Raw genomic sequence first — 23,775 nt, 5'->3', positions numbered from 1 at the left:
TGGGGCCTTTTATTATTTCTATATTGACGTTAATTACGTACTTTTACGTTTATTTTTAGGAGCTCTAACCAAGGCTACGTTTTATTAGATAGTGTTTATTTTACATGCAAGATTTTCAAGATAAAAATAAATTCGAATACTGGTTATTTGTATTACAATAAGTGTCTGTCACTTACATGTGGAGGAAAACTTTAATATATCGATTTTGATAAATATTTGGAACTATGTCCATAAACATTTATTGCCGACCTAAAATACCCGGCGTTATTTACTGCCGAACCCTATTTCTCCGAATTCATTATGGCTTCCCAACCCATGTTTGAAATTTCGTCATCCATTGCTCTGTTCACAGAAGACGATTTACTAAAACCGTGAGTTAATGCACTTGGAATGGAATACTTAACAATATTTTTATTATCTTGAATCGATTCAATTATACAAAGGTTGGATTGAGGTCAGATATCAGAAACTTCATTGTAATAATGCTAAGAGGCTTTCGGATCGTTTAATCAGTGTTATGCCAATATTGAACGAAACTTTATCAGCGAACAATTTGCCTCCATTATTATTATACGCTACAATAACTTAATTAGTGACTTACGTACGTCATATTTGTTTTCATTTTCACAATCTTGTGATTAATTTGAACCCTAATAATGTAAATATGCAGCATGATTGTTATGGAATTGATAATGAATTGCGAAGCTTGTACGTAGAGGTACCAGGCGTGCATAAGCGTGCAGAGTGTATGGGATGAGCGCGTTACGGTGCATTGCGTTCGTGCGCTAGTAACAACTCACCACCTTCCGTCTCATGCCACACGATGCCCTCCAGCGTGACCGAGGTACCAGGCTCGCAGGGGCCCAGGCAGTCTGGCTCCGTGATCGTGCCGACCGACGTCCCCACGCATACTTCTGCAGTTTCCTGTGAACAAACAAGCATTTTTATAAGTATCATATTTTTGAGATAGAAAGAAAGAAAATAATAACGCTTTAAAGTAAAAGATAACACAACATTAAACAGTCATATCGGTTAGTGACGTGTTCCACATTATAATACACACTTGACAAAATATTTAGTTACATTTGCGATACATATTTACAACCCAAAACAAATTCGGAAAACACAGAGCATAAAACACAATGATTAAACGTTAATTATGAACATAAACGTATGCTATGTACCTCTCGAAATAATAAATAATAATGCAACCGCAAACATGTTAAAAACAGTAGTAATTTATTGGCACTCCGCACAATTATACTGCTGTATAAAATACAACGAAATAGAGTTTAAAATAAATATCCAATTGTGGGCTGACCGCATTTAATTAAACAGGATTTATTAAGAGAAATTGAATGCCTTCGGTAATTTTGCGGTGGTCTGTATTATTTTTATATTCAGTAAATTATTTATTCGTCGTAAAAAGGGAGGTTTAAAAACAAAATGGCTATCATGTCGATCGAATTTTACCTACATTCATGACACATGACATATTAAAAATTTAAAAATAGAACGCATTGATTTCAAATGCTTCTTCTCCTACAAATACTATTGACAGAAAAAATGTAGAGCGTTTGTGTTGTGACCATGCTTATACGGTAAACCACGGACTTTTTAATTATTTTTCTTGGAATCTTTATGTGGAAATATGACAGGAAATTAGGTTTATGCTTATTAATTTATTAAAAGAAAACAATTTATTCATGCAAATATTTGCGGAAAACGTGTGTCGTGTGAAGTTCATCAAATATTAGAAATTCGCAACATATACAATACAATATACATGTTCTTATTTACAAAATCTAGTGTTACGTTCTATTTTTATCTACGTAAATATTTTTTTTCAATTTCAAATATCTCTTCGACGTGCAACTAAACGTAACTGATGAAACGTGGGAGTGTAGTCATTTGTCACTACTTTAAAACGAATGACACGTACTTTATTATGTTTCGTGTGGTTCGAACTTTTTTAAAACGCGAGTTCACTGAAGCTGTTCGTTCGTTCCTAATACTTCCCGCTATTTCGATGAACGTAGAGTGAATGGTGAATGGTAATTGAGCGAGTGAACGTATCTCTAATAACTGGCTGTTACTCCTGCGTTCTGTTATTCTGTTATATGCTAACAACACATTCCGTGTTGCCACTATAAATCAAATCTCGTTATTGAGTTTTAATTTGCTTTAGTAAAGCTGGCGTAATGTTTGTAGGTACTTTAAACAGTTATGGTTCAACGAATTATGGAGTAAGTAGATATGATGGGTACGTGTTTCACTTCGCCTGAAATTGTTTGTATTTCTGCTAAAGTTTAAATGTGAAAGAAGGTTTTTTGTGTTAGATTTTTATTAGTAATTGTTTGCTTGCGTTAGACAATGGTCATGGAAAGCTACATTACGGCGACATACATGTTAAGACTTAAAAATAAAACATCGCATTATCATAAAATGTTTAACTTTAAATAATATGATAGGTAAACAGGCTCGGACTTTGGTCAGCTAATCTTGACCTACCGCAGTAATAATAAAACGTTTTTTTAGTCGTTAAGTAAAGACAAGATAATATATTTGATAACATATTCCAAACAATGACAAAAGTCTTCAAAATATTCATGCGGTAATCACATGTTGAGTAGGTCGGCGTAGGTATGATTAATTAATCAATTTGATATCGAATGGTACGCTCCAAGCCGGCACACCGCCGCACCGCACGCCCAACTGTTATTAATTAAAACTTATTGTTCCCGTTATATTAATTTGATACTGTTCGCACGAATTATGTTGAAATTACTTTACAAATGTTACTATTGAGGTAAATACATGTGTAATTAAAATGTTAATTGCTTGTTTGCCCCGATAATGGTATGAACAAATTAATAATGTATGTAGTTTCAGTTGCAATTGTATTTTATCTTCGACTGAAAATAGGTTAACAAAAATAGAAGTAGGTAGACATTTTTAGTTGAATACGTATTTCTAAAATAAAATAATGAAAGTTACGTAGAGCACAGTACATACTAATCATATTATGGATAATAATCATATATAAGATTCTGTGGAATGTATTCCTAAAAAGTTATCTCTTTTTTTCGCAAACAATACTGTAAACGGTAACGATAAGCCAAATCAAAAAAACAAAAGATCGAAGTGGGACTCTTGAATATTATATTTTTCATAGCGATCTCCCCGGAAAATCGTAACGTTTGTTGAGTCGACCGCGGTACCAACTCGCCGGGATTGCATAAATTCAAAGAGCGTTTACGGCGTAGAACATAATCAAATGAAGCCATTTACATTCAGCGCCCGATATGAGAACGGTGCGACACCATCGCCCGTCTCGCTCACGCACACGGTTAATGGCATCACAAATTGCGAACTAAAGCACTCTGGCGTTGAATCCGAGAGATGTCGTTCCGACGAGTACTTTTGGAAAAATAACAAAATTTTATGTGAATCGACAGATATTATAGTCAAGCAATAATCTTTTCACGTTTCAGTTTCTAACAATGACGAAGTGGATTGAATATGCGCTCCAATAACGATGCTACAGAGAATCGTGCTATCTCAAAAAATATGAGATGTAACAGTTTCTCATTGAAAATTGCACGTGGATTTAAGAAAATAAGGTTAATCGGAAGTTAAACGTTATAATTTACAAATTAAGAACTCGTTACTTCAGTACATTAACTATGTAATTCACGCTAATATAATCCGATCTTCCACGATGAAGTCATACCAGCTGAATATCTCAACTGCGATAACAGCAAATAATCGATTAAATCATGCCCACGCGACGCCTATAAATAAAATTAAACGCTTTATTGTTAGTCGAATGACAAATGTGCGATAGTCTTACGCCCACCGACAGCGGCACTCGAGTTCACTCGACCGCGGTGTGCGACCGCTACTCAAGCTCGGCGACAATACTAGTTTAGAACGATAATGCTCGAAACATATTAATATTTCGACACGTCGTATCGCTATTAAATCCTTTATGGACGACGGCGTGAACGTTACAAGTTGAGCCAGTCGAGAGGGAGGTATTGTATGCGACGCGGAGGGGACGCTCGGCCGAAGTTATGAACGCTGGCTCAATGCTCTCCCGCTAGTTGACTGCAAACAAGAGGGGTCGGACCCGAGCAGCTGCCGTTTTATCTTGACAAACGAACTTGCCTCATGAACAGAATTTTAGAAAAAAAACTTTATTACCGGGACTCAGAATTTACATTTCAATAAAAACGAGGTGAAGTGCGCGCCAACAGGCATATCGAGCGCATACAAGAGTCGGAGGTGTAGCGGCAGTGCAGTGCTGTCGGTGCCGCATGCCAGTGCCGCCACAACACACAATAGCGAGTAAATCAATTCACAACTGACATGAACAAAAGAGCGTGCCGAGCGTACAGTGTAATGAGCGCGTCGGCATGCCCCGGTACGAATAAGATACTGAAAGGAGCCATATAGAGATCTTACAATTGGAAGTAGAATCAGTTCATCATTTCTACTAATACGAATCGATTCGAAAAAAGCGTAAAGACATTTGCCATCCTAGATGCTCAATGAATTGAAACAATATCCTGTGTTCCTCTCTATCCGCACACTGACTCATAACAGTATCGTTTCCAAAACTTGTAACAATTTAGTTTCCGCGCGGTCGGCCATGACAAATCACGGTTGAATCTCACAAACTGGTGAATATTTGGCAACGGATACGTCCACTGGAGCACGGGAAGCGATTCCCAACAGTGTAACCGAATTACAATCCACTAAACCGAGGGAACATACGTCATTAAAATAATTTAGGGAAATGGCACGTTTTAGTGCTCGCGTTTATGGCAGCTTGGTGGATGGGCCGCTCGCGGCGTGCCAGAAGCAATAAATACCGGGGCGGAGCCACCCACCATCTTGTTTATACACCACCTACCCGAGACGGAACATTAATTTTCTGCTATGCGGAATAAGTGGCGACAAAGAGTGTTCGTGTCAGCTAATGGGCTAGAACACATCAGTGTTACGACTTATAAGAACTCTGCCAAGAAAAGAAGCGAAAGAAATTAGGTACGGATAAGGCTAATTGTACCGAGAACTGCGAGGAAATCTGCAGCGCCTTAACCCTCTTAGGGCCTCTTTCACCATCTCCAAGTAAAGTGTTGAGTAGTTACTTGTCGATTAACGTTACTTGGCAAGTAAAACTTACGAGTAACTTTTGTCAATTTCACAAACGAAATTAAAGCTCTGAGTAACTACTTGCCGGTTAAGTGAATGACGTCATAAATCGTACATTGCATTCGTTCAATATTACGTCACCGTTACTTGTCAGACGTCATCGTTGCCGCTTTAGCTGTCACTTGCGACTTGCGTGTGCGTCTATTGTTTGTTGTTGTTGTGCTTAGGTTTTTTATTTATCCGAATTCTCCGGCTATTATTTAGTGTTTAGAATGGAAAAAGTTAAGCGAGATAGGAGTGCAAACTTTTCTCTGCACGAGAGAGACATTTTGGTGTCTCTAATACAGAAGCATAAATCTGTTTTAGAAAATAAACAGAGTGATGCTTCCACATGGAAGATGAAAGAAGCCGCGTGGGAAGACATCCAAAAGGAATTTAATGCTCTATCTGGGGGCACATTTAGAACCACAAAAACTTTAAAAGTTAAATATGAGGGCCTCAAACGTTTGGTAAGAAAAAAGTCTGCTGCAATACGCTCGGAGCTCTACCGTACTGGAGGTGGCCGCAACACGGCGCCTCCACTAGACAACGTAGAGGAGCAAATCAAGAGTTTGATTTCATTGAGCACAGACGGCATGCAAAGCATTTATGACTCCGATGTCATAATTCAAGAAAATCAAGGTAAGTTACATGGTAATGATGTCCTTAGTTATAAAATCTTGTAATTCGAATTTGTACCTATCTATACAAAAGTTCATAATAATTTATTTAAATATAGATAATTATAATATGGTTTTAATGCTTTGTTACAGATAACATCAATGTTCCTAAGGAATCTCTACAAGTTGCTGAGATTTCCCTTGTAGATGTCCCAGAGGTTGAAGAAAGTGGAGATACACAAAACCGTGAGCATCTTTAGTCATACCTATTCATATCTATATAATTACTATATGCCTGTTGTACATAATCATCAATTATAAAATATCATGATTACTTCCACCTGCCTAGTGTTAATGCTTTCCTTTTTTTTACAGAAGTTTTGATGCTAGAAGCCGTGGAAGATATCTGTGAACCATCCACTAGCAGTGCAGACACGGCACAAAACATAAGTGGTATGTAAACTTGACATTCTTTTGCAAACTTGACATCAGAACATAATTAGATTATTTTATTGGCCGCTATAGCAAGTCTATACCAATCATGTCATAATATGAGTACTTATAAGACATGGTATTTTTTTTATAAACATTACATGAACATAACATGTACATGAGTCAAACAGCATGTATAATATTATATAGAAAAGATTACATCTTATTAATTGTATTCCTTATTGTAATTTTGTGGATCGCAGTTGTCTAAATAAATAAATTTTATTATTATTAAATTTATTATTTCTGTTACAGACAAAGCTTTACTAGACACTCCTGTAAGGAAGAGTGTTCCTGTAAGGAAGAGCGTTATACAACGGTCACCAAAAACCAAATGGGACGTCAGTAGCAGGAAGAATTTAAGAAGCAAGAAGCATCCTGCACTGATTGGTAAGACAATTATAGAATTGCATTAAATTTATACATATGTATGGTAGACACCAAAACTGCTGTTACTGTATCTTACTAGGTGCAGAGTAAAGGTACTTTAATAAGTAGTCATGTGTTATTATTTCTGTTTTTATTTCAATACTGTTTTTGTTACAGGAAATTCACAAACAAATCATTTATTCGATGAACTAACCAAGGCAAAGTTAGAGCTTGTTCAGCTTCAAAAACAGTTCTTGGAAGCGGAAATTTTAGAAAAGAAGAAGGTATGGGAGTTTGAAGAAAATGAACGCAAGAAGGAGGCAGAATTTAAAGAAAAAGAGCGGAAATGGAAGGAGGAAGAATACAAAATGAAATTAAAAAACAATTTTCAATAAATGTGATTTTTTATTTATAATGTATTATTATTTAATAATGGTAAGAAATATTCTTGCACCAGTCTGTTCCTGGTGTTATTATTAAAATCTGAACCGCTAAGTGCTAAGTTTTCCTCGTGAGGCTCAATATGTGAGTCGCTATAGTCCTCAAAGTTCCTATCATTTGCATCAATTGCAATATTATGAAGTACAAAGCAGGCAACTATTATAGCTTGAACTCTATTTAAGTTTAAAGTTATTTGTCGCCTGAGGACAGGAAATCTATTTTTGCATACACCAAAACACCTTTCAACAGTATTCCTTGTCCGTATGTGTGCTTCATTGTATAAATTTTCTGCTGGGGATGATGGATTGAGAAAGGGTGTCAAAAGATATTGTTTTAATTCATATCCACTATCACCGAGAATCAAACTATTACCAAACTGTCCACTTTCAAATCTTTGCTTCAAAAAAGAATTATTAAAAATAGTTTGATCATGAACAGAACCTGGCCATCTTGCCACAATGTCCAAGCATCTTAATTGACTATCACAAACCACCTGAACATTTATTGAGAAATGAGATTTTCTGTTTCTGTAGTTTTCAGCTGAATCGCCTCCTGAAATGACAAGTAGGTTTGGAATTACATTGCAATCATGTACATATGTAGGTTGCAATTATATACACACTATTTAATTGAATTCAGAAATATAACATACCGGGGGACTGTATTGTAACATGGGTACAATCTAGAGCTCCTATTACCCTAGGGAATCTTGCGATTTGATAAAAACCATTTTGCAGAGTACTTATATTGTCAGGGAACTTTATCGTAACTGGTCGTAACTGCGCGATTGCTTCAGTAACTTTCTTAACAATGCGGCTTGCTGTTGGTGGGCTGACACCACAAAAATCAGCAGCACTTCTTAAGTAGGATCCAGTAGCGAGATATCTTAACGTTAGTAGTAGGCTTATTTCTGTCGAAACTGCATGATTTCTGAAATCAGGATATTTTTAAGTAAGTATATATTTATGTATAAGTAATTACGTAGGTAGGTTACTGACATAACATAATATTCTTTATTTTTAACGTGTAGTAGCCGAAGGTTTTTTTATTTCTTTTAGGCGGTAATAATATGATTTGATAGGTTTTCTATAGTAATTGTTCATTAAATAAATAACATGTAGGTACTCACCTTTGCGTTTTAGACATTATTTTATGTTTTATTAAATTATGTACTTGGTTCACAGTACACTTTGATAGACGAAATCTAGCCAGAAATTCAGTTTCATCCAATTCGTTAAAATAATCAACACGGGGTTTAAATACACGAACCCTCGATGTCCGTTGCAGCGTAGAATAGTCTAAATAATCCAATTGGTGATCAATTAAATCAAATAAATCCATTTTTAAGCAAATTCAAACTCTCTGAGTAAATTTATCCGTCAAGTAAACTCGCTAAATGGCAGATGAGGTGGCAAGTAAGTTACGGGTCACTTTAATCATATGATTAGTGCTACTCGCGGGTCGTGAAATTGACACATGCAGTTACGGGGGACTTTAACCGACGAGTAGTCTACTTTGCACTTTACTCGAGGGTGGTGAAAGAGGCCCTTAGTAGAGGAAATTATCATTTAAATGAACTTTCAAAGGTAAAGAAAGCGGTCCGTGAGCACTGGAAATAATTATCAGGCCCTTTTTATCGTGTTTCCCTTCAAAGCTTCATGTTTCCAATAAATTATGTAAATTAAAATAAAACACTCATAAGATAAAATAAAGAATTGAAATACGATAAAACGTTAAAATTTTACCGTAAGCACTGAATAAAAATCTTGGCTAACTGACATTCCGTACATTTGTAACTGAATAAAGTATATTTGTTTTCTGATTCATGTGGTAATGTGGTATAAAAGCGTATGCATACTTCCAGTAGCGTATCAGAGGAGGTAACGAGTTATAAATAATAATTAAGCAACACAATCAGGCGTGCCACCGGACGGACTGTCCGCTCATAGCGGAGGGTCGTGGCTACCCTACTCAGGGCTGACACTGCGTAATTAACTTTGTACAATTCGATTTGATGCGCAACTGTTTCAATATTCGTTCGTACAACCCTCGGCGTTGTGCGAACTTTTTTAATTTATTCATTATTTTGAAACTGTCACAGTGCACATCAACTTGGTATAAGTATTATTATTTAAAAAAAAAAACAACATCTGTAAATAAAATATGGCGTAGAGTTTACTTTGAGAATGAATAATGCGAAACAGCAAAACTAATTTGGAGGATCGCTAAAAGGGTTTTAAAAATAAATACATTTTATAGAGCCAGGGTTTTCACAAAGAAAATACCTCAGTATTGTGTTGTGTAAGTAAATTATTTTGCCAGTGGAACAAAGGATAGTTACGTTGCAAGGATAGCACGAATAGCAGAAAAACTAACACAAATAACTGTAGCTATATATACAAGTGACTTAGATTAGAATTAAAGCAGCTTTAAATAAAAATATGGACGCAATTTGTTAAACCTTTATTTGCCGCAGACATTATAATTATAAAGTACTTTATACTAATCTTTAGTAATTAGTTCTAAGCCGTGGCTCACGAAAAACATACCTGTAATATTTTATACGAATCATTAGTAGATTACATTAGACACGAACATTCGTAAAAAAGACGTAGAAATAAAAGTCTATGGAATTTAGGAAAGAGGAATTTGTAAGAGGATTTCGAACAAAAAAGGTTGTATATCTAATAATGTTGTCATTGCTTCCATACATCAGTGTGTATAAATAAAAAAAAAACAATAAAAACTAAAGTTCACGCTTGGTATGTCGCTGGTATCAGATAACAGTAATCACACAATCTAGATGCTATCTCCTAGTTATAAGCGTTGCCTGGCAACTACATTTCATGTGAAGATGAAACATCTCATTAAAAATTACTGTTGGCTTCATAGGTACAAATGGCATTCGTTGTAAAATATGTATTTCTAGTTCTACATTTTTAAACAAAGAATCACAGACATGGTACATTTTAAAGATGATTACTTAATTTGAACAACAAAAATAATACTCGTAACAAAATAAAATAAAAATCTTGTAACGAAAACGAGAGAAACAAAACAAAAAGCAAGTAAATATTTATTTTTAATCTTCTGTATTTTTAAAACATGTTACAATAAAATAAATACACTGGTCACTGGTAGAAAAACGCAACAGAACAAAAAAAAAATACAACAACCAAAAGCTGTTTCATACAGACGCTCTCACTCGGAAATCCGAACGAGATTAATTAAAAATAAAATCTCGCGTCAACCCCCGACACTGTAATTAAAAGAGGAATAAATGAAAACGAAATTCAAGCTTCAATTACATTTAACGTTGAAATATGGGTTTTAATATACTTTAATGTCCGTATTTTAGTTTTTACAACTTCTTTAGCGGCTGCTGGCCTGGTCCCCTTATTAAGCGGCCCTCTAATTAGCTAGCATTCGGTACAAAGGCGGGCTAATAACTCACTTAATAAATAATTTATATGAGGCTCCGGCTTGGTTCCTGGATCCGCCAAAGTAATATATTTAGGTATTCGTGTTCGCATGAACGTGATGTATACCTTATTCTTTTCGTTTTTTACCTAATAACTCTTATATCTGAATACGTACGTATAGGGGGCAATTGCAATTATCAGTATCGTGTTTTGTTTTAAACTTATCAATCATTGGTTGAACTGCTACTCTTTTGACCTTAAGACCCTACGTTTTAACCGCGACTATCAAAGAGACAGTGTCCACACACAGGTCACGTTATAATTACGATAACAACTCAAAGAAAGACAAACAAAACTTGTTAAAAGCATCTCATTCCCGTGTGTAATAAAATGGCCCTTGAAACTGAAAAATTACAGAACAAAAGCGCACGTAAATAAATAAAGTTTGAGCAAAGAAAATGCAAGGAAAATATTTTTTAATATACCGGGCGGCGCTTTGTACCGCTCTCTTTTATTCAAGGGGGAACTTCCTACCTAAATACGAGTATAAAAGGAGCCATAGATTTTATGAAATAGGAAGGCAACCGCCCCGACAGTAAATATAGCATTTACAGAACCGGTTCACTACCCCACCTCGCACGGCTCGCATACAGATACACTGACACCCGTACACGTAACTACGTACCACGCGGCTAGCACAACCCTACCGTACACGAGATCATTCCAATTCAACAACACTATTATTATCTCGTGACGCTATGAAAATAAAAATGCTAAATTCACCACCATTGAGACGGAAAGATTTGCATAAATTCACTTTTATGAGATAAATTTTAAGTGCAATGAAAATGAAATGCTAATCGAGCCAAGCGCGCTTCTCTAAAAACAAAGAGTTTATTCATTACAAAAGACCCAGTAAAAACCTAAGTAGGGTTGCGCAGCGATTCTTGTCGAGAACTGCCACGAGTAAAAGAATGCAACTTTGTTCAAAGGCGGCCTTTGTAAATGAGAAGCGAAACGCGTAAAGCCCAGCCTCGCCTTGGCTGGCGGAAGCGCACGATGTGACACGGAACACCGACACTGACACACGGCGAAATTGCATTGAATCTGGAACGCCTTTATCGTCGCCAAAGGGACTTTTATGTTTCCAACCTCCGAGCGTGTATGGGACCCTGGTACGTCTACGTCTACGAATGAAATTCATTCTAACACGTTCATCTATTGATAGACGATAGCGGGAACCTGGAAAAGATTTATTTACAAACGATTTACGATACATAATCATTTAAAATCCGTGAACGAAATAACTTAAGTTGCTGAATAAAACATAGTGTTAACATTTTGTTCAAAATAAATATGTTGAATAATTTACACGTAACGGAAGCGACTAATGAGTTCATAAAACACTAATGTCAATATGTTATTGCTCCAAAGTATAATCATTTAACACGATAGGAATTAACATTTAAACATAGACATACATCAAATGTTTAATTCAATATTAAATCAACGCTCGGTGAATAACGTAACCGGTTCTCAAAAGCAATCAAATAAAATATCACGAGAAATAAAGCAATAAAAAAGAAGGGATCGTGATTTGGTCGCCGTTTGTATTTGGAGGTTAATGGTTTATGAAATATAACTGCGAATGACTGGCTGTTTTGTTTATTAAACTAATTGTAGGAATCCAATTATAGGTGTTGACTTGAAGAGCTCTATACAATACAAATAAGTTATCGAATTGATCAACCAATATTATCGTAACGTAGGCCCGCGCTGCTCGCCGCGTTGCTCGCACACACTCGTGTACAACAGGTTTATTTCTATGATCGTCTCGAAAATAAGAAGACGATAAAACAAGAATTGATGGTTAACATTATGTTTACACAATTTGAATTTTATTATTCGTAGGTCGCAGTCGAGCAAAACACTTCAACCATATTGTTATTGAAAATGATATAAATTGTAGATTATATTCGCTCATACATGAGAACTGTCTAGTGTTCAATTTATTTCTGCATGTTATTATGATAATAATTTAATTATTCGGTTACATCAAACAGCACGGAATGTTAAACAATATGTCAGTAATTAAATATGTAATGGTACGCCCGTCTAAATGTCTATTCAATAATACGAGCTGACATTTTCGACATGTTTGCACAAAAATTAGTCACGCATGTACACTGTACATGTTATTCAAAAGCAATATCTCGTGAATTTCCACAAACGAATGAACAACAAAATAAAAGCGTTTGGAAAACATCGTAATTTTTGTTCAAAGCCATTTAATTTAAGCACAGTGGGCTGCGAGAGAATAATCTGATTTATATCTCTAGGCCGTATTTCTTCTTTATTCGCTGTTTCACACTAGCCGACGTAATTTGTTGAAAAACACGCAAATTCAGTTAAGTGCTTCTTTCTATTTACGATTGATGCTTTATCGCTGCTCTGTTTCAGTACCAGTACCACGCCAGTACGAGTAACGAGTATTTATTATTTATATACTGTTCTACGCCAAATTGCTGATTTTAGGTACACTCACGTCTTTTACCTTTTAAATAAAAACAAATAAATCACATATTATGTGAGTTATTTATTGAAAATTGATTTGTTTTCGAATACATTTAAAAGCCCTGTTAGTTTGAGTACTGTAGTGTTAATATTTAAACATTATCCAGTTGTTTGCTCACACTATCTGGTTGAATGTTTCGAGTATAATTGCACAAAGTACAATACACACAGTGTAGAGGTAGTTTTGTAGTTTGTACAATGTCCGGGTGGGACGCAAATGTTTGTGTTCCACCCTCCCCTTCCCTCGGGAGATGTAGTGAGCTCCGGGCGATATAGATGACAACTTGGGAAACTGATGTCCCTATTATTTATTCTCTTTAAATTAAAAATCCGTGTCCATTTTTATCCCCCCAGTAAAATAGATTATACTATACTGAATACTTAACGTCTGTTTATATTACATTTTAAAAGTACTCTCACCAAATTGTGTTGCTTTTATAAGGAAAACGAAGTAATTACAAAATACGTTGGTTGTACAAAAAGCGTACCAGGAGCTCAGTAACGAGTGCAGCTCCCAAGTAACCGATGCTCGGCTCCACTCGGCTCTCGGTACACGGGCCGACGACGTGTTATTTATCCCCGTCCAAACGCCCTTTACGAGCACAATATCGACGCTCGATTTTCATCCTGCCTCGGGGAGAGATAAAAGAAGCTTAGCGTCCGCCGGCTTTGTGTGCGTGAATCTCACCCGCCGCAAATAAAACTATTAAATTAAATAACGTTACGCAGCCGCAGCCACTCTGCTGAGTAATCCTTGTATTTTATTAACAGCGAGAGAACCTCTGTCAAAATTTGCTCTTTTTAAAACCCTGGTCGCAGTGTAAATATTCATGATCCGCAACTCATATAAATATGAGTCGAGACACTCGGCAGCGGCACGTTAATGAAACAAGATGCTAACTCCGTGGGGTGGGGCGAGCTTGGAGCTTAAATTATTCCTGCCGCGTCTCGCTCTTGTCTTTGTGCCGTTGCTATTATTTCAAATTATTTTTAATTGAGTAAAAGCAAGCGAAAAACACAATAACAACCCTCCGAGTTAATTGCCCTCCCGACAAAGCGTTCTAAAAGCTTTTCGAGACGCTACACTGTAATACAAACGTTAAACTGCATGAAAAAGTGTTTGTGCTTTGGTAATTCTTAAAAATAAAATGGAACGTGAAAATCATAACGCAACAATGGACCGTAATGAAATCTCTTTTTTACGGCTCACGGCTATGTCGGGCCCGAGCAATTTTAACCTCGTTTTCATTGAAATTCACATTTCATCCGAGCAACAAAAGGGTTGGGCTCTTTGCGAAATGTCAATTGTGAGGAGGGTAGCGAGCGGGCCGCCGATGTTATCCTGGCAGTGGCGGACACATGTACGCGGCCGTGACAAACACACAACATCATACGGATGCGTGTGTATACCCACCGGCTGCTCTGAATAATGCATGAGAAGCCAACGAATGCTTTAAAAAGTTAACAAGGTTTTCCGAGCTTTCCTTTGTTCCGCAGCTTACTGTACAAAAACAAATTGCTTCCACTGGAACTCAGTGAAAATTTTGATTTATCTGGTTGCTTCTATTAGCTTTTATGTAATAACCAAACGGCCGGGTGGAAATGTTACATTTTGAATTCCTTTTATAATAATAGAAGGAACATAATTCTGTGCAGGAACTTTAAACTTTGAAGAGAATAGGAATAGTAAGCGACTAAGCATTTCACTTTAAAGTTCCAAAGTTACAAACAGAAGACTACCTTGCACTAATGCTCTAACTGAAAAGAAGAACAATCAAGTGTACAACTTGCAAGTAACTAGGGGATGAGAAGTTGTGGCTGGTAAAAGTTGTAGTATTCAACCGTGGCCCGGCCCGAGTTACGGATACCTAGCCGATAACAGGATTAACGCGCCCTCCCGTGTTGTTACCGGCTAATTCGCACGCAAACTTCCCACACGCCACACTTTCGACACGATAATGTTCTCCTAGTAGTTCGCCTGATATTCACTTATTACTTTCACCGACCGCGTTAATATACTACTCACGGCATTTAATTAATTGGATTTTCTGTTAACATAGTACATTACATTACGTTGTGTTACGAACAAAGCTTGTTTGGAATAATATAATATTGTATCCGCATGTGGACAGAACGTGATAATTCGCGCTGTTTGGTTACCGGTTTATTACCGGATTAAATCCCATTGAAATTAGTTCAGTTCGAATCGATCTGCAGACAAAGAGCACACAATATGTGAACAGAGTCCGATTAATATTCATATCGATTATGTATGCCATTAAATATTATAATTATGAACTCGTTTTATCTCTAGGGGTGAAAGTTAATGCGTCTTTGTTGATAGCATAACAAGAGGGATTCAATCAAAATATGATTCAGCGATTTATACGATCTCTCCAGGGATTAATCAACAACAAACATTTAATATATCGCTACAAATATTTGCTTTTTTACAGAATCAAAGTAGATTCACGAAATCAGAAAACATAATTTGAATTAGTATTCCATGGCCGTATCATACCTCGATTAAAAAGCTCCCAAGTCAATTGAGGATTTTAATTTTGTAATTATAGCAAATAAACTTTTTAACTGTTGACGGCAGTCGTGAAACATTTACGAGAATATAAAATCGTAATGGATTAACTTGATCGCCACAGTCGGCGTTTAACGACCGACCTGGGGTAACTTCCTCAATAAAATTATTCTCTGTCATCTCCCACATCTAGCGCTTGACGATACAAACTACGTGTTTAGAGGGACGATGTTACAGCCCTTGTCGTGTCCGTTAATGATGTTCATTAATTCTTAGTTTATTCATGATTTATTTTTATGGGCATTTTTACGCTAGAACATATAACTTCAGTAATTTTATCTCATTATCACGATACGGGTTTAAATAAACTTCGAAAGTAGTGCTGAGTAAAGTACACGAGGTGTTTCAATTCGTTTATCTAGCAAATTGTCCTAGTCCAATTTTCACACATGTAGCACTAGTATCGAATAAACGGATAGTCTTACTCGACAGACTGTGACATCAAACGTTCGTCCTTTCTCTAAAACAGCATTATTATTGAATGAGGTCAAACAACAAAACAGGGTTCCAATCTCATTTTCTTTCTCATATGTGAAAAAAGATCAAGTTATTTTTCGAATGTTCTCGAGAATATAATAAATATCTAAATATAGGTAAGGGTATGTAGGCAAGCGCCAAGTTCTTTGTAATGAAAAAATGCTTTGAATGATAATGAAATACGGAGTGACGGTATAATAAAACTTGGCTGAGTTTTCTCTTGTAATGACACGAACACAATGGCTCTTTGAAATCTTTACCTTGTAATCTTTTTAATTCGCGTACACTAAAGAAAGTGAAAAGGTTTGAAGAAAATCTCTTTTGGATCAAAAGAGGAGTTGAATCATCTGTGTAATTGACTTTATTAAACACTGTAATGAAAATATTTACTATTGACGCTTCGTTTGTTACAGTAAGACATAATGTCTTCATTCAAATAATAGTCTACTACCAAATGCTTATAATGAAAATGACATTGGTTGTCCTTCAATAATGACAGTATAATATAGTAAGATTGTTTAAATCAAAGAAAGCCCAGGGGTCATAGCAACATCCACACCGAGGCGACCTCATCATTTATTAAACACAATAACACTCGTAATAAGTGTAATAAACGTTGCATTAAAGGAAACTTATTAATTATTACAAATAAAACTTGGTCGGCTCGTAATTAAGAGTCCATTTTGTGACAGCCTCTTAAAATTCACTCCACGAGCTCGGAGGGAGGCTCAAAGGCAAAATAATTAAAGCGGAGGGTATAAGAAAATGTAGGGAGGGAGATCAAAGCAGAGAATTTACCCTCGGGTAAATAATATAGCAGTCTCGCGCCGGATTTGGGTATTTGCTAAGGTTACAATATACCTGTTGGGTAGCGGTATTGACATGGTTTACCTCAATCCAAATTAATTATTTAATGAACGGAACTAGCGGAGGAGCCGGGTAATGGAGACAATTACGGGGCAATAACTCGGGACGTATTCCCCCGGGAGTCAATAACGTATTGACGCCGGCCAAAGTGGCCTCTAGCCGCGCCGTGTCGCTCTGTCGCTCCGCATAGCTCAGCTTTGTTTACTCGTTTTGTTCCGAGCGGAAAAAGAAATGTATACGGGAATGGTTTGTACGGCGCAGTGAAAATGTTAGCATGCCTTTTCGAATAAGTGTTGTAAATTACAGATTTCCTCGCTTTTCGCTTCTTCTTTTCCTTTCTGTGGAAACTCATTTTGTTAATATTTCCAATCGTTTCCTTCTTTTATGTAACATTTCCAATCAATAGCTGCTTCACAAGCGACTACTTATCTGACATTTTCTTCCCACACCTTAATGACACTTGATGGAAGGCAGACGTGATGTAATCCATCATTCTGCAATCACTCCTTATATTTCAAAGGTTACTGAAAACATTTTAAGCTATACTGTCTTTATAATATATCTTCATGGATGTTTAAGTAAATATTTCTTAACATCTCACGCTTTTTTACCCTTTTTTTTACAAAACCAAAACGTACACTTACCTCGACCTGGGTAGAGGTATTACCGATAATCGATTCCATCTCAAGTTACGTCGAACTCGGAAACTTACCTGGAAAGAATAAAAGACTACAATAAAACGTAATTCTTGTTCAGTAATTGATAAGTAAGATATTCGCATTCACAAAGAGATAACGGTTTGAGTTTCATTCTGCGAATCTTGTTTATATTTTAAGTAAAATATAAGAACAAGCGCGCGACAAGGCGACAAGTCTGAAGTTGTTAGACTCGCATTAATTCCCAGTACACGAGCGCCTACAGTATACAATAATCGTAAAATCACATTACAACGTCAACCTTTACAGCTGCCATTCGGAGCGCAAATCTGAAATGAATGAGCTACAGACGGATATTACGAATTCACCAGACGCGCCTCAACTCATAACAAAGTCACTAAACAGTCTTAAATTGTTAAAAATTAACATTCAAATTGGGGGAGCGCTGTTAGTGGAATTAGTACGAGTTTCACTCATAAATCGTCTGGAGAGGGTGGTGAGCACGCCGGTTTATTGGCTCCACGTCGACATTCGCCTGCTAATAAATGAAGCAGAAAACTTGTACTTATGTAGTGTGCTGTTTGTCGAGGGCGGAAGACATCACCCGCCAACTTATCTAACCGAAAACTGTGTCTACACACAGCGTCGTAGAGCTCAAACTTCGACGGGACCACTTTTATAACACTACCTCTCCCGCTCACTCGCGCTTAGTGCGAACGGGATGCAGCGACCGCATTATGGGTTTATGAAATGAGCTCCGTTGCCTCATGTTACCCCGGCGAAGAAAATGAAATTATGACCGTAGCCGCGCAAAGAAAGCGGGCATGACATCTCTAATTTTTTCTTGTGCAGCTTTTACGAGCGAACGAGATTCGGAGCAAAATGCTCGGATGAAATTGGAAAATATTTTTCAAATAACACTTTTATTATTTACGTGGCGGATTGAAGTAGTGGTGCTATTATATATCGAGACCTCTAGTTTCAGTGTGGGTATTACACGAATATTTGTAGGTAATGAAGTGTACAACTCTGTATGACAGCAATTAGTAATAGCATAGCATCTCAAACATCAGACAAGGTAATTAAGTTCGCTGGGAACGCACAAAGCTCATTAAGCATCAATTCCAATCTAATCAAATTGTGATTAAATCGAGAGAACCCTTTGATGTCACGGCCGTTGGGCGTCGATGGCGCGCGCCGAAATTATTGGCATTATTATGTTCGTGTGCCCGCGGCTACCCCATGCATAATTTGTATTGCATTAACTCAACAATTTGGGGAGTGTGTTTGTAAGTATTTTAAATCAGAAGTTGTATTGAAATGCTAACACTGCTGACATTTTATGGCGGCTTACACAAATAAAGCTCGTATTTGTTTACCACTGATGTTGAAATTGTTTGTGGTTGTTGCATACATGTATTTGAACTGTGTACACTAGCAAAGTTACCGTTCACGATTATTTATTTACTTAAAACATTTTTCTTAGCTTCTTTTTTCAACATTTATGTCTAATTATTTACCAATTCATTCATAGATAGTAATGATACTATTTCGTCTTCACAGTGTTGGCAATTTCTGGAATTGTACGAGATCTGTAATTCTGTGAACGATAGTCAAAGGAATGCTAAAAATAGTTTGAAATTAAACGTCCGTGAGAGACTCGGCGGGAGGCTGCCGAAACGACGACTGACGACTGCTTTGACCGCTGACGCCCTGGTACTTATTTGTACAAATTAAAGTATTATTCAAATGAAATTACGATATTTTTGCGTAATAAAGTGACAATAGTTTCTCAATTAGATTTTCTATCTCAATTTGTAATGCAAAAATTCATGATCTCACTTCAATTTGTTGAAAGAAATTAAATATGTATTACCTATCTAAGCCTAAGTAACTACAGTGAGTATATTTTTTATTAGTCTGAGTGAACTTAGAATTCAGCATCTGGCCTATTTATAGACTCAAAAGTTTAAGCAATAAATTGTATCATCAGTAGATTTAAACATGGATAAGTAAACTCAATAGTTTTACGAATGACTGAGCTGTTTCAGTCAAAATGTGCGCGTATTTCTAAGAAATGGTGCGTAACAACAAGTCGAGACTGATTTCATTTCAGACCGAAAATATGGTTAACATTCTCGGGACCTAATGTAACCTAAAAGATGGTTAACACATTAAACGCCATGGGAGGCAAAAGTGACCAGCGCTAGCGGAGGATTTGCCTTCAACAGATTTCTGTTTGCAGTCAAAGTCTTAAATCGAGGTCTTTATTAATAAAATACACTGTAATTAGAACGATGGGCGAATAATTTACATTTTTACATCGTCATCTAAAGCGTCGTCACCTTCGTAAGTTCAATAGAAAATATTAATAAACATTACGTAGTATGAAGATGTACCGAATATGAAATTAACTCGGGATTCCCGGGTCTCATCAGTTTAATTTATTTCGAAAGCATCCGGCCCATGGATTGCCAATAAAAACATAAATGTCGCTATGTGATGTGATGTGAGTTTGAGCAATTGCTTTTATGATGTCATATTGACTTAATAAATATTTAGAACTGATAAACATTATGTGCTACGGAATCAGAAATAGGTTCGCAAATGAATATAGCTATCAAAGAAAAATAACCGCTTTTTCATTCGTACATAAGAACCGAAATCCTAAATCAACCTCTCTTATAGCCCGGCTAAATAAAGAAGGCACGGTCTAAATATATTTTAATGGAATGCTTATACAGAGATCTCCAATAAACAAGTCTAGTATACTACAAATATTGGTTTAAACTATGATAATATTTCTTTCGATCGTCTCGAGTGCAAACAGACCGACGCTTTTGACTTACAAACACTATTGAAGCTGTGATGTGTATCTCGCGGTGGCTCCCCGACTAACCAGTCACCGGCTAATGTTTATTTTATCAATTACCACACATTATGTCACGTATAGTCTCGTACACTCCACTTATCGACTTAATTCATCTCGCCCTTTATTTTAAAACACGCGATGCGCCTAATGTTCGTGCGGGAACGAGAGAGCTCGTTTCGAGTAGGAGTGAGCGGGATAGAAGGGCCAGCGTTTCTCAACATGTCGCGTTTAGTGGTGTTAAGGTTAATAGCGCTATTTGTATAGCGAGAGGAGATGTTATCGGCGGAGGCTGCGGCGGTGAGACCGACACGGACGTTTTATTGTCTACATCGACACAGAATTATTCCAGGCTAAACGATCTCAATGCGCTTTGCTTTTAACATGTGTCGTTACCTCAGCGCAGACTAATGTGGTTTAATAAATTAACTTTAGAGCCATGTGTGTGCAGCTTTTTGTGTATTATCCCAATTACTTTAGTTATATTTTTGTTTGATATCGGTTTAATAGTAGAACCAGGTACTTAAATAATGGTAAAAAGTTGGAGTGAGTATTCAATATCTTATTTTTAAGAGTTTAATACTTAATTCCGTTAGATACAAACACAATGCAATATACCTACGTTGGCAAAAACTTCATTACTGTACAACTCAAAGTCAATTGATTTGTCTCGTGATATTGAATTGCGGCGACGTTGATAATAAGTCGAACAAACGCAGCGACTTGTCGCATCGTCGTGAATAAATAATGAGCCAAGCAATATGTACGTGGCACGAACAAACAATACATACACACAACAGACATTTAAACTTGTTTCCATTATACGAGATCTGCACATCGTCCATCAAATTAAGATAGTAAACAGATGTTTATAAATTACAATGCAAAGTAAATAAGAATTCAATAAATCAAAACGCGAAACGAGGTAATAATATCACCATAATGGTATAGTTCCATGAGCAATTAATAGACACAAATGTATGTCATCATCACAAGTAACATACAAGTGTGTATAATCGTACAAGTTGCCTAAAGGTAATGACACCACAATTAGGTACTCGAGAAGTGTTATTATCATCGCTCGAACGAGATGAGCTCCGAGGCAAAAAATATCTCTCGACTCAATAGGATGATTGACATTTCTGATGGCCCAGACAACAAACCTGTTCGCAGCAACAAAACTTTTTGATTGCGCCACAACATAATACAATACAGAAATAACAGTTGTCAACAAACAGTCATTATTTTTTATGATCCTAATTAGCAATAAAAGCTAGGAAAAGTGTTATACTTATTCAAGTTCTCTGTAAACACCACTTAGATTGTGTACTAAAAGGCAGCTCGCGGCAAACAGCATGAAAATTAAATATCTGTCTCGGTTTATTGCATTAGAAAGACAAATAGAGCAAGTATACGTATTTCCAAAACGCTCGGGGAATCTTAGAGGCTGTGTAAGTACCATTAAGCCGTCTGTAATACACCAAGTAAGTATTTGCATGAAAACGACAAGATATTTGCATATGCAAATTACGTTCCGTCTTTATTTGGGCCGCGGACGTTAACTCTACGTCCTTATGTAAATGAGAGGCCCGAGCTTTCCCGATAGCCGTATCTTAAAACTTCTATTGTTTAAATAGCCCTTTTAAATCAGTTACCGTGTCATTTTTTGTCAAGCAAGTTAACAATTCCACAAAATAATTATCTTTTATGTATAGTTGTCTAGGAACCGGTAAAAAAAGTTAACATGTATAGAGCGTTAACAAGGCAAAAACCGTAGTCTATTACAGCGTTTAATAATGCCATTATAATGCAGCCTAACCAGCTTCAAGAAATCGTTCGAAACGACAGTACAAGACAAGAGCGAGTAAGGCGAGTGAACAATAACGACGGCACCGCTCATTTTTGTAGTCGCAAGGGAAAACAATAAAACAAAGAGAGCGCAAAAACGACACCGTGCACGCAAGCGGGGCTCTCGAAAAATAGCAGCGGCACACACGCGACGCGCCGCGGTGCCATCCAGCCATCCTCGCCCTGCGAGGCCGCGGCCAGTATAAAGCTGCCACACATGCACGAATAAAAAACAGCCAACCGCACACGAGCACAGCAGCGTGTAGCTAGAGTCGGCCGCTCAGCTTACCCTCGCACTCGGCGAGGCATTCGTGCGTGAACCCAACCGACTCGCTGTCTACATACATGGCTACGTACTTATTACCAGTACGTGTGTTGCGGACTGCGGTATCCATTACGCCGAGGAAAAAGCGCGCGAACCAACGGTGTGTGTAATTGATTAACAGTTTGAGAACCTGTTGGCGGCCACTCGGCCAGTGACGGACGCGCCGCTCAAACATACCCCTCGCCGGAAACACTCGTTAAGCGTTTTAAAATCTTAATAAATAAAATGCATGTCATCTCACTTATGGACTTATTATAAACGACGCGAGCTCCGGCTCACATTACAAACCCTCGTCTCGCTACAACTGTTTTTATAACAATGAAATTTAATTACAACTTCATTGAACGTTTTGTACGTTTTATCGTTCAATAGAAACAACTTTGATGTCAAATTTTAATGTCCGTTTTATGACTTTTATCCCTCCCTTGGCAAGATTTCAATTAAGTGTTTTATAGCAGGTTAGCTAGGATTAGATTCCTCATTTACATTGGAGTAGGTTAGTGAGTACATAATGTATATTTTGGTGTAAATCATTACAGAAAATAAAGTTGGTGTGAATAGTTATTCAATGTGATGAGGGGTAATAAAGTCAACGAATTGTGTGATGTAGTAATAAAAGTGGTCGGAAAGAAAAAGAATAATTTATAACAATAAAATGGTGTGCGGAGATGTCGCGTTCAGCCGCGTCTGGCTCGCAGCTCGCTGCTGCTCCACCCTACATCAATAATTCATGCGACATCGCGCCATTGAGAAAGTGCTCTGTGATCGCCATACTAATTCAACCATTGAATCACTAAAACATTTCTTTGTGTTACTCAAACTCGGCGTATTAATGACACACAATACATTTATTGTTTGGATTTGTAAGTAAAACTACGCCCTAGTACCATCGGGCGCAGGCACAGAATAATAAACCCACAAACGGTGGAATTTCTGAAACATCGTCAATTACCGAAGTAGTAAACACGAAGCCTACACTCGCTCCAACAATGAAAACATTTTCTTTGTTTGGTAAATACTATC

General features: G+C 37.0%; 3 protein-coding genes across 3 annotated transcripts in view; 1 reads left to right on the top strand and 2 right to left on the bottom strand.

Annotated features, from left to right (window-relative positions):
* The window catches only part of LOC118266081 (zinc finger protein 608), a 110,148-nt gene that overhangs the window by 11,151 nt on the left and 75,222 nt on the right, over window positions 1-23,775 (bottom strand). The window contains 1 exon segment of the mRNA XM_035579435.2: window positions 801-924. Within this exon segment, the coding sequence (XP_035435328.2) occupies window positions 801-924 (124 nt within the window).
* On the top strand, window positions 3,762-7,092 carry LOC118267468 (myb/SANT-like DNA-binding domain-containing protein 4). Its single transcript, XM_050694992.1, has 5 exons — window positions 3,762-5,841; window positions 5,973-6,065; window positions 6,195-6,272; window positions 6,567-6,701; window positions 6,858-7,092. Exons 1-5 carry the CDS (start codon window positions 5,433-5,435, stop codon window positions 7,073-7,075), a joined length of 933 nt encoding a protein of 310 aa, XP_050550949.1. The 5' UTR covers window positions 3,762-5,432; the 3' UTR covers window positions 7,076-7,092.
* Window positions 7,090-8,682, bottom strand: LOC118268311 (putative nuclease HARBI1). The gene is made up of 3 exons (XM_035582753.2): window positions 8,251-8,682; window positions 7,774-8,051; window positions 7,090-7,673 (listed from the first exon to the last, which is right to left on the bottom strand). The coding sequence occupies exons 1-3, from the start codon at window positions 8,460-8,462 to the stop codon at window positions 7,090-7,092; spliced, it is 1,074 nt and encodes a 357-aa protein (XP_035438646.2). The 5' UTR covers window positions 8,463-8,682.

The sequence above is a fragment of the Spodoptera frugiperda genome, chromosome 7, assembly GCF_023101765.2.
Source record: "Spodoptera frugiperda isolate SF20-4 chromosome 7, AGI-APGP_CSIRO_Sfru_2.0, whole genome shotgun sequence".
NCBI classification, from domain to species: domain Eukaryota; kingdom Metazoa; phylum Arthropoda; class Insecta; order Lepidoptera; family Noctuidae; genus Spodoptera; species Spodoptera frugiperda.
Note: the sequence above shows the minus strand (reverse complement) of the source record. Positions and strands in the feature narration are given on the sequence as shown.

Excerpts from the sequence above, each read along its gene's own strand:
- LOC118267468 (XM_050694992.1), top strand. The coding sequence starts at position 5,433 with ATGGAAAAAGTTAAGCGAGATAGGAGTGCAAACTTTTCTCTGCACGAG. Across the intron at positions 6,273-6,566 it reads CACGGCACAAAACATAAGTG|ACAAAGCTTTACTAGACACT; the intron begins GTATGTAAACTT and ends TTTCTGTTACAG. Across the intron at positions 6,702-6,857 it reads GAAGCATCCTGCACTGATTG|GAAATTCACAAACAAATCAT; the intron begins GTAAGACAATTA and ends TTTTTGTTACAG.
- LOC118268311 (XM_035582753.2), bottom strand. The coding sequence starts at position 8,462 with ATGGATTTATTTGATTTAATTGATCACCAATTGGATTATTTAGACTAT. Across the intron at positions 8,052-8,250 it reads ATAATGTCTAAAACGCAAAG|AAATCATGCAGTTTCGACAG; the intron begins GTGAGTACCTAC and ends TCCTGATTTCAG. Across the intron at positions 7,674-7,773 it reads TGTTACAATACAGTCCCCCG|GAGGCGATTCAGCTGAAAAC; the intron begins GTATGTTATATT and ends TTGTCATTTCAG.